Genomic DNA, 17,921 nt, shown 5'->3' on the forward strand with positions numbered 1-17,921 from the left:
AGTCAGTCACCAGGGCGACATACTTCATGCGTCATACAAAAAGCAGAACTGCGCGAAGCAGCTTGGACACAACATGTTGTGCTTGAATGTCATTTGTTTTTGTTTTGTTTAATGGGGGGCTACTAAATTGGGAAAGTGGTTGATTGAAATTAGAGACCCGGGGGGGGGGGAGCGGAGCGGGACTCAGGCTGCCAAGTTGGGCATTAAGAACAATCAATTTTAGCTGATTGGATGGTGCCGCCGTTGCGTAACGATTTCAGGGTCAGAGGTGAAAGAGGTAAAGAATAACAGCCATTTCTGACAATCTCCCACTCCAGTGCGTCCCAAAAAAAAAAAAAATCTGATTTGCTCTCATGCTGAATTAAATTAAATCTATTTTTATCTCTGGCATTGTAGGCAAGGTTGTTTTAATCAGAACATCAGATAACTACATTCAGTTTAGGATGTTTTCATTGTTTTGCCAGCACACTATTTATTTTTGTTCTGAAAGGTTGACAACAGGATTCAAACAGGATCAGCAGGATTCGAATATGTGACCTTTGGCATAGGGGTCAAGCGTTCTCCCAAAGCCATGTCTTCCTCTCATAATGACCTTTAAGTCCTACCTTCTGCATTCCCTCTCCTGAATTGATCAATGAAGCAAGTTGGTTAGTCAGCTTAAACGCGTACTCGTCATTCCTAAATCCTAAAACCATTTCCTTCATTCCTAAATTCCAAAGCCCCTATAAAACCCACAAAGAATTACTATAAAGTACAGCACAGTCTACGCTGCAATCGACTGCACTTCCTATTTCCAATCTGTCACAGAGGCAAGCAGTCTAGTTTAAACATTAGCTTTAAACAAACCATATACCCTAAGAAACTCAAGAAACCCTTTGCAAACATAGGCAGAGAAATACTATAGTTTTTAAATCACAATATATACTCTACTACAGTACTATGCTTCATATCAATTATGAAGTATACCATCAACGCAGAGTATATGTAAAGCATGACATCCAATATATTGCATTACATTGGTGATGTACAACCCCAAAACAGAAAAAGTTGGGATGTAAAATGTGAATAAAAACAGAATGTAATAATCTTCAAATCTCTTAAACTCATATTTAGTTGTAAAAAGGACACAGACAACATATCAAATGTTGAAAATTACAAATTTGACTATGAGAATATATGTTAATTTTGAATTTGATACCAGCAACATGTTTCAAAAAAAGTTGGGACAGGGTTAACAAAATGCTGGAAAAGTTGTGTAATGATAAAGAAAACAAAAGGAAGAATGTTTCACAACTAATTAGGGTAACTGGCAACACAATTGGGTATGAAAAAGAGCATCCCAGAGAAGCAGGGTCACTTAGAAGTAAAGATATAGTGGTATTCAGCACTCTGTGTAAACCTGTGTGCACAAATGATGAAACAATGTCATTTTAATGCTTCTTAACATAAAATTGTGACATATTTAGGGAGTTCATCATCTACAGGACATAATATTATTAAAACATTCAGAGAATCCAGAGAAATCTTTGCAAACAGGGGAAATAGCTGAAAAACAAATTGGATGGCCGTGGTCTTTTGGACCTCAGATGGCATTGCATCAACACCAGACCTGTCTCCAGACCTGTCATTGTATCGGCTCAGGAAAACCTCTAATAACCATCGTCTATGTGCCCAGTTTGATACTCAATTCAAAAACTGTAGCAAAAATGTAACAGCTAAAATTGTATTGAGACATGATACAGAAAATACCACCTTCTTATCTGGGCCTGAGCTTGTTTAAAATGGACAGGTAACATAGAAAAAAGTCCTGTGGTTAGACCAATCAAAGTTTGCCATTCTTTTTGGAAATCATGGACTCATCTGGGCTAAAGAGGAGAGGGCCTATCCAAGTATCCAACTTGTTTTAGTGCTCAGTTTGAAACCCAACATCTATGACGGTGTGGAGGAGCATTAATGCCTACAGCATGGGCATCTTGCACATTTGGCAAAGCACAATCAATTCTGAATGATGTATACAGGTTTTAAGCAACATTTACTGCCATCAAGGCAATGTCTTTTTCAGGGACGACCTTGAATATTTCAGGAAAACAATGCCAAAATGAATTCTGCACATATTTAAATAGTATTTATCCATAGAGGAAGAGTCCAGGTGCTAAGATGGCCTGTCTGCAGTCCAGATTTGTCAAATTAGGTGCATAATGGAATGAAAAGCATGATTAAGAAAACCCCATACTGTTGAGCAACTGAAATCCTATATCGGGAAGTAATGGGACAACATTTCATTATCAAAACTGTAGCAAACAGTGTCCTCAGTTCCTAAACATTTATAGAATTGTGTTAAATGAAGAGGTGAAGCAGCACAGTGGTAAACATGCTCCCGTCCCAACTTTTTTTGAAACATGTTGCTGGCATCAAATACAAAATTAACATATACTTTCCATGAAATAGTCCAAATTTTCATTTTCAACATTTGATATGTTGTCTATGTCCTTTTTGCTGCTAAATATGGGTTTACGAGACTTGTAACTCCAGGAAGCAAGCTGATTTGGATAGAGCAAATATGGACTGAACGTATTTACTGTAGCAGATAGCTTTTTCAGGGTCAGCTGGTTTGTAAATGCTGTTGAACCTCCTGCCTGCACATCTTTCCCTCCCCCTCCTTCTCTCCCTCCCTCCCTCCATCCCTCCACTCCACTCCATCACGCCATCCAATCTCTGAGCCATTCATTAATCCCGCCACTCAAATGGCGGATGTCTCCGCCGCAATTAAGATTGACTCCAGCCATCCAGACAGCTGGATTAGACCCGCCCAAACACTCTGTACCACTCACAACACACTGCACTACACTAAACCAAACACACACACACAGGTCACATTTACACATGCACTACATACACAGATGCACATTCTCACACACTACCCACCACTTTTCCAACCTTTTCTTAAAGAGCAAGTATCAGACTAGCGCCCCGTTTCTTTCTTTTACACACACACACACACACACACACACTGAATTGCATACACAAACATGAATATTTACATACTAGCAGACACAAACTCACATTCATTCATGGATACACATACGTTTAAGTTGGTGGATATTCCAGTATTTTAGAATGTCAAACAGACAATCACAGCTCACTGCATTGCTAATTGCACTTTATTTGAATTATAATTTACATTAGCCTAGTCTCCTTCTGCAGACTCAATATGGTTCCTTTTTCAAATACCTGTATAGCAGATGCTCACCCTGGTCAACTCTGTGCAATTGCAGTGCTACCAGAGCAGTGTGAAATTCTTCTAGATAGACAACGAATTATGCTGATGTTATTCCTGGCCATTTTTAGATTAGGATTTGAATTTCATTACAACTAAGTGACAAGTCCAACTACTCCATATGTCTAATGAACTAGCTATTGTAATGCATCCAATGACATACTTAATCAACTAGTTAGTTAGTTGGCAACTATTTTAGAGTTGATTGATTGATGAATTGTTGCAGCATTAATTTACAAATACAAACACACACACAAACACAACACACACACACACACACACACACACACACACACACACACATGCATAGATACAGGTAACATTTACTGAACCATTAACTTGCCTGATGTAGTCATACTCAATTCTAGTCAGAATATGAGTCTGATACTGCTCCATTGGGACGTAATTATGGGGCGTGTTTCAACTGATACAGGGAGGGAATGCCTCTGCACTCAATTGGATAGACCTAACCAATTAGAGCAACCAAATAGCCTACCGTGAGGTGTAGGAAGAAAACACACGAACCATCCTTCTTCTCCTATATCCCCTCCGTTTTTAAAAATAATTCTGTTGAACAGTGATATGCTAAACATGTTAAACAGCTGGGAAAGGCTGTCGCAAATCCCTTGAACAGGTGGTCAATCAGAGATTTCAAACGAACGAGGGAACATGTCGCAATGCAACAGCGCTGTTTTCCCTTGATGAAAGTGAAACCACGAGTTTTCCCACATCTCAACTTTGGCCAAAGTTTTCAGAAATAATCGTTTTCAGTGATACAACCTCATTAAATAATATGAATTTTCAATATGGGGTCTTAAAAGCCATGTATCCTTCTAGCCACACCGTTTTTGTTTCAAACATAAGCCTAATCTAAGCGTGCTCAAATGACGTGATAGACCAGGCGCTGTTGCTCACCTGTCCATCATCGTAAAGCCTGATTTGATTGGTCCGCCTGATATAGGGCGAGCATACTTCCACCACAATGAAGCAATGCCAGACCGAACTTCCCGACCTCAGTTGTGGGCGGGAAGTTCGGTCTGGCATTGCTAAGTTCGGAATGGCACCCAGGCTACCATTAACTGCTGAGGGCCCTCCAACTGTGGAACAGTGAGTAAACTCATCTGGACTTTTAATGGCTGTTCAGTTTGCTGTCGAGACAAAATTCTGTATAACCCCACGCATTTGAGTGGGAACAGAATAGATGAGTTGGGACAGACTGAAGACTGTGAGGTTGTGATCTCAGTTCAGTTTGTAGTGCTTGAATGTGTGCTTGTGTGACGGATAACAATAAGTGTGCTGCTTTCAGCAAGCATACTTAATTATTGAAGTAGTGCCCTGCTGGTGTACTTGTTGCAAGCTTGTGCACCAGAATATCAATGCAATAAGCCATTTCTGCCAAGTCTGCAGTAGTTAGGGGAAAGCTATTTCTTCAGGTGCTTTTCATATTACACAGCCATGCTGCATTAATGTTTTATCTCTCAAAAGTTCAGCTTGGTTGATATTCTAAACAAAATTTGGAGAGGGATTGGGAAAACCAAAACCGGACTCCCGAAGCGCAGGGGAGCGATAAGAGACCCCACACCTGGGGTATTCATTTCCTGATAAGCCCACGGACGAGGAGAACCAGAGAAGAGCATAATCAGCATCAAAGCCGCTATGGCAACACGACGCGCAGCGGTGCAGATGCTCTCGACCAGCGAGATCATATACTCAAGCACATGCTCTCTAAATATGTATTAGCCGGCTCTTTCCCAATCATGGGCACAGCCAGAGGAGGCCTCTCAATCACTTCATGTCAGTGGAATTACGGTAGGAGTGGCGGGTGGCACTGGGGCCTAAAAATAACCCGCTATTTTTCATTTGCAGTGGTGAGGCGGAGAGTGACGACTTTGATTTATTGCCAGAGACTGCTGAGAAAAGGGGGGAAGACAGAGTAAGAAGAAGAAGCAAGAGAAAAAAGAGTGAGAGGGAGAGGATGAGGATAAGGAAGATGAGGAAGACAAAGAGTGAGACAGTAGACAGCTTGGTGGCTCAATGGGGTCTTTGGCTAAAGGTGTAGGTGTGTGTGTGTGTGGGTGGGGGTAATAGGATTGCTTTGAGTAGGTGCCAGTTGACATTTAAAACAAGGCGGTAAGCCAGGAAGTGTAAGGTAAGGTCGGATTCACTTCACCTCGGCCAACATCACCTCTACCTCTAATCTCACGGAGGAGGTGAAGACTTCGGCTCTTGGGAAAGACCGCAGAGAGAAGGATGGGAAGGACAAGGGACAGAGGGAATCCATAAGGCAGAGGAGGAGTGAAAATAGTGGGAGATTACCCAGATATGGATGAAAATGAATGGTTACCATATACAAATTCAAATATAATGTAAGTTGCTTTGGGCAAAAGCCTCTGCTAAGAAACATAAACATAAACAAACACGCCATCATCCAGCATCGCTTACCCTACCTTTAAAGGCAGCATTACTGTAATGATTGTTTACATGATTGTTTACATGTTCAACATGGGTGCTGAATGTCAAAGTATCAGACTGTTAAAATAAGAGTTGTAAACACAAGTAGAGACACACATAAATGACAAGACTCATACACAGAGTCTATGCCAAAAGGTTTACAGCAGATGAACCTGCTTCTTATCCGCTCCACAGGTCACCTCAGTACATTCCCTCTCAAGAGTCTAAATTATGAGCTAAGTACAGCAAGCCAGCCAAACACAGACAGACCACCAGGATCATAGCCACAGCCATACACATGACATGACCATAGCCCATAGACACAGGTGCAAGAATATGACATGAATGCTAATAACTGCATTTAGGATGGTATATGTATGTGACTACTTACTGATATGAAATGTAAAATGTATTGTCAGGTTTGAAAAGGAATTGACCAGAATAGCGAAGTAGAAAAATGGTGGGCAGATTGGCCTACACACTTCTGCCATCTAGATTCCACTGGATTTTTTGATTGTCGGTGCCGTTTACTAGATGGCAGAAGTGTGTAGGTCAATCTGCCCACCAGCTTTTTCTACTTTGTCACCTGCAGAGTTTGACAGGTATGATCTTTCAAAACGCCATGTTATTTCCCATAGACATTTGACAACCGAAGGTTGGATGGATACGGAAGTTAGGAGGCGGGAATTATTCTGGAGAGGTCTATTGAGACTACCGTCCCGGAATCGTGTTTCTTACCTTGTAACATCCACATTGTCTGCCGAACTTATGCTAACCGTTTTGCTAGCTTGTAAACAAATCCATGTGCTTTATCGTTACCTTTTTCCACAGTTTGAAATAATGCACAATTTCTCCAGCAGAGGGGGAAATCCTGCCAAGTTTTCCTTTAATCTGGCTTTTGGCTTAGGGGGGAGTTGATGTCACTTATGAGTACCTCCTCTATGCTGCCTTCCATGGGCCTACCGTTCCCATGACATTTGGCAACAGTTATTTCACACTGCTGCTCCATTACTAAACATGTCATTGGGTGAAGGTAAATGTTTATTTATGAATTTGTGAACAGCCTGGGTCGGGATGATCAGATGAATCCACCAAGGTGACAATTTCATCAGTCTACAGCATTCTTGTCTGTTTTGCGGATCTGATAGAGGAAAGATTTGACTGACTTCTCAACAGTAATCACAGCGCCTCTACTATACATGCTTACTAGATGAATTCATGTTTTCAAGAAAAGTGGAAAAGATATCTCTCACACAATCTGTGAGTGGAGATCTCCTCGCCACGAGCTTATACGCCACATCATGCGTTCCTTGAGGGTAGGAGATCTGGCTACAAACGTGAGACTCGGACGAGATTTCACTACGGTTGCATCATCATAATCTAAAGCCTATATAATCTTGGAGGGATATCTGCTATGACATGAAGGGTGGAGGAAAAAAAACCCTAAGCCTGACTCTAAGGCCATTTGTGTTCATGGAAATGATTGCTGGATATGGGTGCAGGCTAACTGTGAGATGTGACCCATATAACAACAAGCCCGCACTGCAAAGTGTTTAAATCTACTGTACACAGAGTGCCTGTAGACGGAGAGACAATCTCATGGTATATGAGTATATGAGTAACAAAAAGTGTCTAATTAAATTAGATCTAAAGACAAACCCCAGGGCTGTTTCACTTTCATGATGTTTAGGAATTGTGTCATCATAATAATGCTTATTATTTGAATATATTTCAAAACAGGTTTTCAGGGACATGGAGTTTTCGGGGAAATCACTATAACTTCCCATCATCATTAGACTTAACCAGAGTACTTTGTTTATGACTAGGATTAGTGATTGTGAATGAATGGAGGCTGTTATGGTGTCTGCAGAGCAATACATTGACCAAAAAACTATTAGTATAAAGCACTAGTATTATACAATCAGTCAATACAGAGCACAATGATGATATCCCTTTACTCAACCGCTTTTGCAATGACAACGAAGAAACTGTGATGACAGAACTAGATAAGCATTAGACAAAAATACATTAGGATGACTAGGGAAGCAGAAGTTAGACTAAATTGAGTAAGTACACTAAGGCCCTGTTTACACGACAACACTCGCGGGTGAAAATGACAAAATATTGTATCAGATATGCCTTTCGTTTAGACGGCGATGCCGTTTTTGGGGCGAAAAAAAAGTGAAACCCTCCAGAGTGGAAATCTTCACTTCAAATCTTCAAAATGCTCCACCGTCGCGTTCCCATCTAAAGGGTAAAAACGCAAAAGTCTGCTCCGATCTGCTCACGGTGGCTCGTCACAGGCATGCGCCAGTACAGGAAATAACAACAAGGAAGGTTATACGCAGGCACGCAGACTTGGTGGTGTTGTGTGGCAGTGCTTCACACTACCACCTAGCCGCCTGGCATACATTGAATTTCATACACTTTTGCGTCACCGCATGCATGCAGATTTCCCCTAAAAAACGCTCGTCTAAACGCGGAATAAAAAGTGAGAACGCAACGCCACTTTTGCGCTTTCTCTTCAGATCGTTTCCGTCTAAACATAGCCTTAGGGGCCGTTTATACGAGAACGATTGCGAAGGAAGACAACAAAATATTTTATCATAAGTGCCTTTCGTTTACACGGCGACCCCGCCATCAGGGCTTGAAAACGCAAAAATCTGAAGACTCCTTCCAGAGTGTAGAGTTTTGAAGACGACCCGGGTTGCGTCTCTGTCTAAACGGCTAAACCAAAGATCCTTGATTACCTCTCTGGCTAAACTGTCAAATTAGAATGTCTGCGCTTGACGTACTGGGGTTCTATCACACCACCACCCAGTGGTCTGGAATGCATATCCAATCGAATATCACATAATCTTGCGTCTTCATATAAACAAAGATTTCCCCCTGAGAATGCTCGTCTAAACGCGAATAAAAAAATGAAGACGAGACGCCACTTCTGCGTCTTCTCTTTTCATCATCACCGTATAAACGTAGCATTAAATGGCATACTGGTTTACCACCATCCGTGCTGAAGCCTAGACATGTGTCTGGTGCCTCACTGTGAGCTTCCCATTATGTCCTCAGTGCAGCCCAAACCTGTGAAAGGCTCTATTACTGTGGATGAATGCTGCAGACAGCACGTGGCGGACGTGGAATTTTTACTCATTCTGTAGCAGTGCCTCCTGGGTAGACGCGAGCAGCTGGGGGTCCGCGAGGCGAGACAGCGGTGGGGCTGAGGAATCGAAGCAGGCTCTCCCGACTGTGGAGAGGTATTCAGCAGCGAGTGGAGTGAACAGGTGAAAGAAAAGAAAGGATGAGGACAGCGAGGGAGAGCAGGTGGCTCCAGTAGAGAGTGGTAGTGTGAGGGAGAGAGGTCAGGTAAAAAGGATAATGAGACCTCCTGTCGGAAAAGAGAGAGAGAGGGATAGAGAGTAAAAGAGAGAGGGAAAGAGGGATAGAGAGTGGGAGTGAGATTGGGAGAAAGAGACAAAGGCAGTGGGAGAGGGAGAGGAAGGGCTGTACAGTACAACGTAGAAGGTGGGCGAATGGAGAGGAAGAAAGATAAAGAGCCATAGAAAGAGGGGGATAGAGAGAAAAAGAGGGATGAAGAGTGTGTGTGTGAGAGAGAGAGGGAGAGAGAGTGTGTATACAAAGGTAGCTTGCTATTATATGATTTTATTCTCTCTTTGTCATTGGCTTGGCTCCACTCCCATTGTGCATGTAATGACAGACGAGTCTCAGGGATAATGTGTCGACAAAAATCACCAAATCTACATACAATGGCAACATGGATTTGGCTCTCACAACCGAGGGCTCTTTCCTCCACCCATGCTCACCCACACCCTCTTAATTGAGAGTCTTTTGGGGGGCTAATTTTGAGGCTTTGCATGCCATTGTGCTTTGGTGAACTGAAACCGAAAATGGCAAAGATTCAGATTTTTGTCACTAAGTTTTGTCCAATTTTTGTGTTTGACACTAATGATTACATTATTTGTACAAATGCTCTGTCTTCTACCAGAAGGCTCCCTTGTTATTCTCCCTTTCTTTCTGTACGGCTGACGTGGTTACTTTGCTCTTTCTTCTACAAGAAGACTCCCGCTATCTTTCTGGATGGCTGGCATGGTTTGCATAAAAAGTGACCATGATTTGGGACAGTAAATATCTTTAAATGCGCGTGCAAACAATGTCAGTGCACTCAAGTGAGTACTGACATTTTGTACGCACTGACCAGTGTTGTAGTACTCGAGTCCGAGTCATTAGCTAAATTTAGAGACTCATGACCTGACTTGGACTTGAGCACTGAATGACTCAAACTTGGACTCGGACTCGTGCATTCGCACTCGCGATGACTCGTCGAGGACTCAACTTTTTTTTGTAATAGGCTATATCATAAGGCTATAATTGTAGTATGTCATTAGGCTTTAATTTGCTATATGATTTTAATATCTAAATTATTCGTAATACTAAATTTAGTTCAAGGGAATGTTAGGCTACGGCTTCGTGTCATAGGCTACATCGCAAGCCACATGTTCACATGCAAAGCAAACGTTAACTTTAACACCAAAATGCCTGGAGATATGGCCTCCGCTATTTCAATGTAGTAGGCTATTGCCAGGCAATATTAGTTCTCATACATGACATAACATTACCTAAGATTACACTCAGCCTAGGCTAAACAACACACACTGCTGCTGGATAGCTGATCATCGTGACTTGGTGAACAGTGTTTTCCCTGACTGACGCGAGAAGCGAGGTTCCATTCATTCATTTTCATTCGGGGCGTGCCCTAGCCTAGAAATCTAGACGCACCCTAGCGGTGGCAAATTAATTTGCTCAGCCTGTACGTCTAGTATCAAACCATAGAGATTTCTATTGGCTAACACCGTGGATGTTATTCAATCACAGTGCTCTATTTTGTTAGAGTCTTAAGGCGGGCTTAACAGGATAACGACAGTCCTGCGACGGTGAACAACAAGGAAGGTGGCTATGGCGAACGAAGAGCGGTTGTTTGAATTGGCGTTGGCGTCAACTTTGGAGAAGTTGGACTTGTGCTTTTCTTTGAAAGTTGAGCAACACAATGCACTTAAGTCATTCCTTTCGAAGAAGGATGTATTTGCCGTTTTGCCGACCGGATACAGATATGGTCGTAGCGCTGGCCTATTGCATGCCTAGGCAGTTTGAAAGACAATTCTCTGCCCGCCCCTTGGATTAAGCGAGGTGAATGGTTCGATGCCAGACTATACATTTCAATGATATAGGATGGCCCGCCAGGCTAGGCGTGCCCTGCCGTCTGTGAGAAAAATAAACTAAAAGTTTTCCCGATCAAGATATAGCATACTTCTTAATTTTGGTGTCATAAAATATAGAAGCATAACATTAAATTGCCTAGTAGAGTGTCCATGTAGTGTCAATGTAGGCCTACGTGTCTGCGCAAGTGAAACTGACAAACTGAACCTCTCGTGGGTAGGCCAGAAACAACTATATTTAAAACCACTTAATGAACTGGATTACTGTTACTGTTCAAGCGGCGATTTGATAGCCTAATCCACTGCACGAAAAAAAGGAAATAGCAACGTGTTCTATTTCTTACAGGTGAATATCGTAGCAAATAGTAGCCTATGGCGATGGCAGCTTAAAAAAACATTTATTTCACTCATCTCGCTGAAATGAACGTAGAATGTGGCCTGTTGCGCAAAGAAATTAATTAGGCAGATGATCTACATCTCCGTTAACCGAAAGCTAGTTTTCATCTATATTGTTGACGTGAAATATGTCTCCATAGTGTCAGTGAATAACATAATTATGCAGTTACCGGTAGCCAGTGTTCACGTCACGGGAGTCAGAAAGAAGCTACCAAGACGGGCCCTGCTCTGCTTCTGTCCCTCCCAAACTGCGCTAAAATTGTGTAGGCTATTTAACAGCCAGAATTTTAAAAAATGCCCGGGGGAGGCCCTTTTATGATCCACACTACCTCTTACAAAATAGGCCTATTCCAACGTCCATCTATCTCTTGTGAAGTATGAACTTCTACAACACTGCCTATACAATTCTGAGCAGTCAGTAATAGCATAATGTGACTTAATGGCCTGTGTGATTGGGATGTGGATTGCTCATTTATTATGAGTAGGCCTATAGGCTATGGTATGGCTATGGTATGGTATTCTCTCCGATATAATAAATACAACATGTTGGGTTTGGCAAGAAATTTGGCAATACTACTTTCACACAAGTGATGGCACCCCTGCTTGGAGACAGAAGATTGTCCGTTTTGCTTTTAAGGATTTCATCTGCAATGGAAAAAAATGGAACGACATGTAGGCTATGCTTACTTTAGTGCTGGACTTGGACTCGACTTGATCAATAGGGACTCGACTCGGACTCGACTCGGACTCAACTCGGACTCGACGTGGATCAATAGTGACTCGACTCGGACTTGACTCGGATTAGTAGTGGACTCGACTCGGACTTGAGTTGGAATTTTTTTTGTAATGACTTGGACTTGACTCGGACTTGAACACTGGGGACTCGAACCTGGACTCGGACTCGAGGCATAGTGACAACACTGGCACTGATAATCCAGTTCACAACTCAAGTCTTTGTTTCTTGGATGAAATCTCTAAGAATGTTTCACCAAGCAAAGAAAAGGCTTACTTAAGCTTGTGGCAGACAATGGTTACTATAGTTTTGGATAAATCAACAAAGCCTGCATTAAGGGCTTGTTACAGTGAGCTATGCCTACCAATACTGTTGGGTGTCGAAAAAAAAAGAAACAGAATTTAAATGTGACTCCTTTAGCTAAAGATACAGGCTTTGAAGTGGGAAAATGTCCTCTGTGCTGCCAAGCCTCACAAGGCAATATTGCCTTCATCTAATGGATTCACTGGCAACAAATTGATCAGAGCAAACAGTAGAGCCCTGGACCACTTTCAGAATCATTGTTTTCTTTTGTGGCACATTGTTGTTGTGTGTGGAAGTGATTTTGCTGGGCACGGCAGATATGTACATGTGCCTGTTCAACCTGTAACACTTAATTTGTTGAGCTCAGTCAGGTCAGCTGGTGTCAAGGAACAGACCTGCTAACATTAAGCCACTGCTGACATTCTTGAGGATACCTTTGCTCAGCCCAGGAGGGATTTTAAGTTCAGTGATGAAAAAGAAGCATCGCCCCACATCTGTCAAGATCAAGACTGAATCTATAATGGAAACTATGGCTTGTTGATATAGCACTCTATAGCACTAGCCTTTTGCATATGGTCATGAAAGGTTAGCTTCCTAATCTTCAATCTATCTACATCTGCCTGGGTTAATATGACTGGACTCACTATCAAGAATAAACAATCCAAGCTCCTTCACCACTTATATTGTCTAAGATGTCAGTTTAATGAAACCATACTGCATATAACATTGTGAAACTATAACAGGTCTGAAAAACTTAATTAGCTTGAACAGATATTCTTAAGATTATTAGTCAGACTGCAGCTCTAAGTGTTTAAGTCAATCTGGGGGAAAGATTAAAAACTCCAGACATAAACCTATCTGGCTTGAGTGTGGCTGCCCCAGGATAATGTTGGCCTGTGCTTGCTGGACAGTTAGCCTCTGACACTGTGTGCTGGACAGTCCTGCTGAGATTGTAGCTCAGACAGCCAGGGAACCCCACACATGGCTTTCCCTTCATCACCATCTAACCCACCCCCCTCCACCCCAGGATCCCTCCAGTCAAGTCTTTAAGGTAATCTCCTGAGCAGACTTGGCCTGAAAAGAGTAGCCAAATCTCAGAATAGAATAGCACTCCAGGCGCAAAGCTCTGCTCTCGTTTCTCGTGTCCCTCATCCTCTGGAAGCGGGGTCAGAGTGTAAGGGGCAGAAATCTCGGCTCGTAATCCTATCCCTGAATAACGCCCCTCGCCTCTTCGGTGTGCCGGAACACGTCTTGCAGGTGCTAATCTTAATCCTGATCTGCGCCAGGAGGCCTCGTGATAGGCCCTGCGGAGTGCGGAGCCGTCTGCACGCTTGAATGTCGGCCGTAACCTCCTTTTGCGACCCAGGCGGGGAGGCACCCAGTGAGGGTGTCGGGAGCCAGATGGGTGTATGAGACGACCACACAACTGAACTGGTCTGCAGAGAAACTGTAGTGGTGCTGAAAGATATGGGTAATACCTGAGGCTATGAGTACATCTCCTCTCAGACAACTTCAGATATTTTAATGCAAAATATTCAGAAGTATGTGAGAGTGTTGAGCAGAGGGGTGGAAACTAGGAGAACTCTTTTTCTTTCTTGTGTTCACACTTTTATTGTATCCCTGAAAATATACACAAACGTGTTAAATGAAGGTCTCCCATTCTCTTTCTATCTTTTCTCTCTCTCTCTTTCTCTTCAACAGTCCTCCTCTCTCATCCTCTCTTCTTCTCTTATCCTCCGTCACTGTCTGTCATTTTGAGTGATGATATAATTATGTGCGGCTTATCAGTCCAAACGTGTCTGCCCTCAGTGTAACCTGTACAGAGGGACATCAGAGGGAGCATATTTCCCCACTGCACTATTCATCTGGGCCCCTAGAATCTATTAGGAACCTAGACCAAAAGAACAGAATATGTCTTCCTAATCCAATAACTATGATTTTGTAAGTTTTTCATAATAGAAGGTAAAACACTGATCATGCGTCCCCTGCACACATCAGAAAGCTCTCCTTCAGGTGTTCTAATATACAATACAAAGAGCAGATCCCAGACCTGACGAGGCCCAAATGGAATACTGATTGTAGTCTGCTATTGGAGACTCCAAGTCAGTGATTAACTTTTTCAGCACACTTGTACTGTACCCCTCAAAATATATATAAATGGGTTAAGTGTGTGGTTACCGGTTAACTGAGAGTGATCATACAGTATAACATAATCCATGAGCATTTGTTGCTGTTCCAGCATCACCTCGTCTGCCCTGATATCCCCTCCCTTTGCATGGTTACCAGGGACAACGCATCAATTCCAAATGATATGCGCCGACGGGCAGACATTTCAGCACCATCAAGGCTATTAGAGTTAGTGTTGAAACTAGTGCTAATGCTTGTTTGTCTATATAGGTACCATCTATTTTGGAAGGGGAACAAAAACCTGACTCACAGGCAGAACAATGGGCTTTGTTGTTGCTGAGTTGTCACTGTGAAGTATTTTGTAAACACACTGACATGAGTCAGTGACTACTTTACAGATGTGACAGACAGAGACTCACAGCTTCCAAACTTGAGTGGACAGGCATGGGCATCCATAGGAAAATCCTCCAGCTGCATGGGGCACTCAGCTGCTATGGTCAACCTGCAGGAATCAACATTGACAATTATGTGCAACATACTGTCAACATACTGCGTTATGGTCATCATCATCATCATCATCATATAGGCCTACTGCCACATCAGTATAGCCATATTGACTGACTACAAATTCAGATTTGGACATAGCTTTGAAATAAACACAAATACAATGTTCTTCGTTACCATAAACATCAACATCAACAGTCATCCTTATCATATAAACAGAATAATCCCTCCTCAGAGCAAGGGAACCCATCCATGTAAATTAAACAGTGCTGGGCTTTCAGCCATGTCAGGCAGCAGTGAGCAGTGATTTGTGGAGCAATATCGCCCCCGTGTGGCACGGAGAGGAAATGCAGCAAAGAGGCACCCTTCCCCGTCGAAATTGGATTATACACCTACGCCAGGACCCACACATACAAAACAGACCCAAATACAAAACGCCCACAGAGACTCCCACACAGGGACATTTGTATACACCTATCCACACGGAAACATTTCACATCAAGGGCTGCTGATGCCAGAGTAAACACATAAACATTACATACATGCAGACTCTTGGTTTGGATTGGTTGGCTTGGTTTGATTGGGAAATTACTGCACAAATCCTGGCAAACCTTATAAACCCAACCATTCAACACACACCAACAAGACCCTAAGGATGGGATCTATTTGACAATTAAAATGTGAGAAATTAATGAGTAAATAATAAGCTCTATCACTAATCACATTGAAATATTCCAAACCTGCAACCCTGCTTTGTACTGTAAATGACAAGCTGAATAAACACTATGAACGTAATTTAATATGTTAATGGAAGGGTTGAGGAAGTGGTAACGACTAAATTGCTGTGCAATGCTTGAGACATTATCGTGTTATTCTGTAAGTCACTTTGGACAAAAGCATCTGTTAAATACAATAATGATAACCATAATGTGATGGAAACCATGCCTTCAGCCACACTAGTACACTAGTTAAGGAGCACCCGGAACTATTTGTTAAACTGTTAGTGTGTGAGGCTGTAAGTTTTGACTGGTCTCTGCTTGGAACAGAGAACATTTGCTGTTTTATGTCTCCCTCTAGGGGACTAAGATGTTACTGCAGCCTTAAGGGCCCAAGAGGCCACCATTCCAGTGGCACTGATAAACAGGGCATGTGATTGAGAGCCAGGGGCTGGGGGTGCCAGCTCTGACAGATGTAGGTTACAGCAAAACATATTCTTTTTCTGAGCAGCCTGTAAGAGATACTCCCATCAAATGGAGCAGAAGTGACTGCAGATCTAAAATAGAATAGCGCCATTTTCCCTCCCCAAGATGTCACTGGGCTTAGAGAATGAGCTGAAGCAATAATTACCACTGTCGTCGTGCAAACTAATTGTGGTTTAACGGGTATAGGAAAGAACCCAGTCAAGATTATCTATCCCTTTTTGTGCTATGAGACAGTGATTATTGTGTGTCCACTGTGCACATTTCTTGCATTCGTCTCTGCAAGAATTTGACTCTCTTCCAGCCAATGGTTATAGGTTCCCCTAAACTTATCTTTCTTAATTTATTCTCTGAAGAAACCCCCCTTAATTGTCATTTGCCTCTGCAGATTGCACAATCAATGTTTACATGGTCTGGGATGTGAGTCTGCCTTGAAATGGATGTACATTTCAAGATCAATACCTAGTGAGGGAGTATGTCATTACTAAGGCCTTTGTGAGGGAGAGCATGAACTTTATCCCTTTCAGAGGTACGGCCACGGCTTACTGTAGGCCTGCTCACAAAGGGCCTTTTTGGTGGAAGTGATATCATCGTCTGGCGCCCACACAGGAAGTTGTGTGTGAATGGCTTCAATTAGCAGAGGCTGATGAGAGTTTGACTCTGCCGCGCATCACTCACACACACACACACACACACACACACGCAGTCACACACACATATGGACACAGACACATACACACACTCTCTCTCATACATATACACACACACACACAAAGAACCGAGTTCCTGTCTCTGCTTCGTGACTGCAGGCTGCATGCTGTGTGTATTTGTCGGCTGGCGATCACACCTCTGCGCTGTGTTGAATAGGGAACATTCTACACTGTGATAAAGAGAGTGCTGGGATTTCAGCATCTCAAGGATAAGTTTGTTCATAGTTTGAAAAGAGGGATTATGCAACTAGTTTCACGCCTGACTAACTGCACCAAATGTCTGCCCTGATAACAGTGCGTCCATATCACTGTACTGTGCATGTTTACATGCTCAGATACTGAGTTAAGTAATATATTCATTCAAAATATGCTATATAATCTGCTGTATGAAGCCTCTTTGGACTACGTGGTCATCCTTGCATGACATGCTGAACATTCTGTGAATATTCCCTTAAAAGTACCTTGCTTGTACAGCTGATGAGGTACATGTTGCCAAAACATCTTGGCTTTACATAAAATGTGTGTGCAACATTAGAATTACTATTACCTCCTGTTTACCTACCTTTGAACACAGCAGTTACTTTCTGTCATTTTCTATGTTACATTTGGCCTTATTTTCTCTACGAAGTAGACAGTGTGTAGGTACAGCATGTGTGGATATAACCCTTGGTAAAATATATTGTCTGGAATTCCCCATAGGCAGCCATAGGTCTGCCCACACGTATCATTTCATATAACGTGTGCACACTCACAGATAATAATACTTGGCCTCGTTAATTCTGTCTATTCTTTTATATGAATTTATAACCTCCTTTGAAGCTCCTGCGGAGCGCTTTGATACTGCTCCAGGTTTGGAGCGTGGGAGTTGAAACCATTATGTCCTGGTTTTGTGGCATAGAGGTGCTATGCTCTCTCTCCCTCTCTCACTCCCCCCCCCCTCTCTCTCTCTCTTCCTCTCTCTCTGTTTAACAGAGAGTGCTGCACATATAC

General features: G+C 42.5%; 2 protein-coding genes across 4 annotated transcripts in view; one reads left to right on the plus strand and one right to left on the minus strand.

The window, feature by feature from the left end:
- The window catches only part of gabra5 (gamma-aminobutyric acid type A receptor subunit alpha5), a 34,060-nt gene that overhangs the window by 9,672 nt on the left and 6,467 nt on the right, over nt 1–17,921 (minus strand). For both annotated transcript variants that reach the window (XM_048252324.1, XM_048252323.1), the window contains exon 6: nt 14,938–15,020. In XM_048252324.1, coding sequence (XP_048108281.1) covers nt 14,938–15,020 — 83 coding nt within the window. The remainder of the gene's footprint in view (nt 1–14,937; nt 15,021–17,921) is intronic.
- Nucleotides 1–17,921, plus strand: part of gabrb3 (gamma-aminobutyric acid type A receptor subunit beta3) — a 76,066-nt gene that overhangs the window by 3,369 nt on the left and 54,776 nt on the right. The gene's annotated exons all lie outside the window — the stretch shown is intronic.

This window comes from Alosa alosa, chromosome 9 (genome assembly GCF_017589495.1).
Source record: "Alosa alosa isolate M-15738 ecotype Scorff River chromosome 9, AALO_Geno_1.1, whole genome shotgun sequence".
Lineage (NCBI taxonomy): Eukaryota > Metazoa > Chordata > Actinopteri > Clupeiformes > Clupeidae > Alosa > Alosa alosa.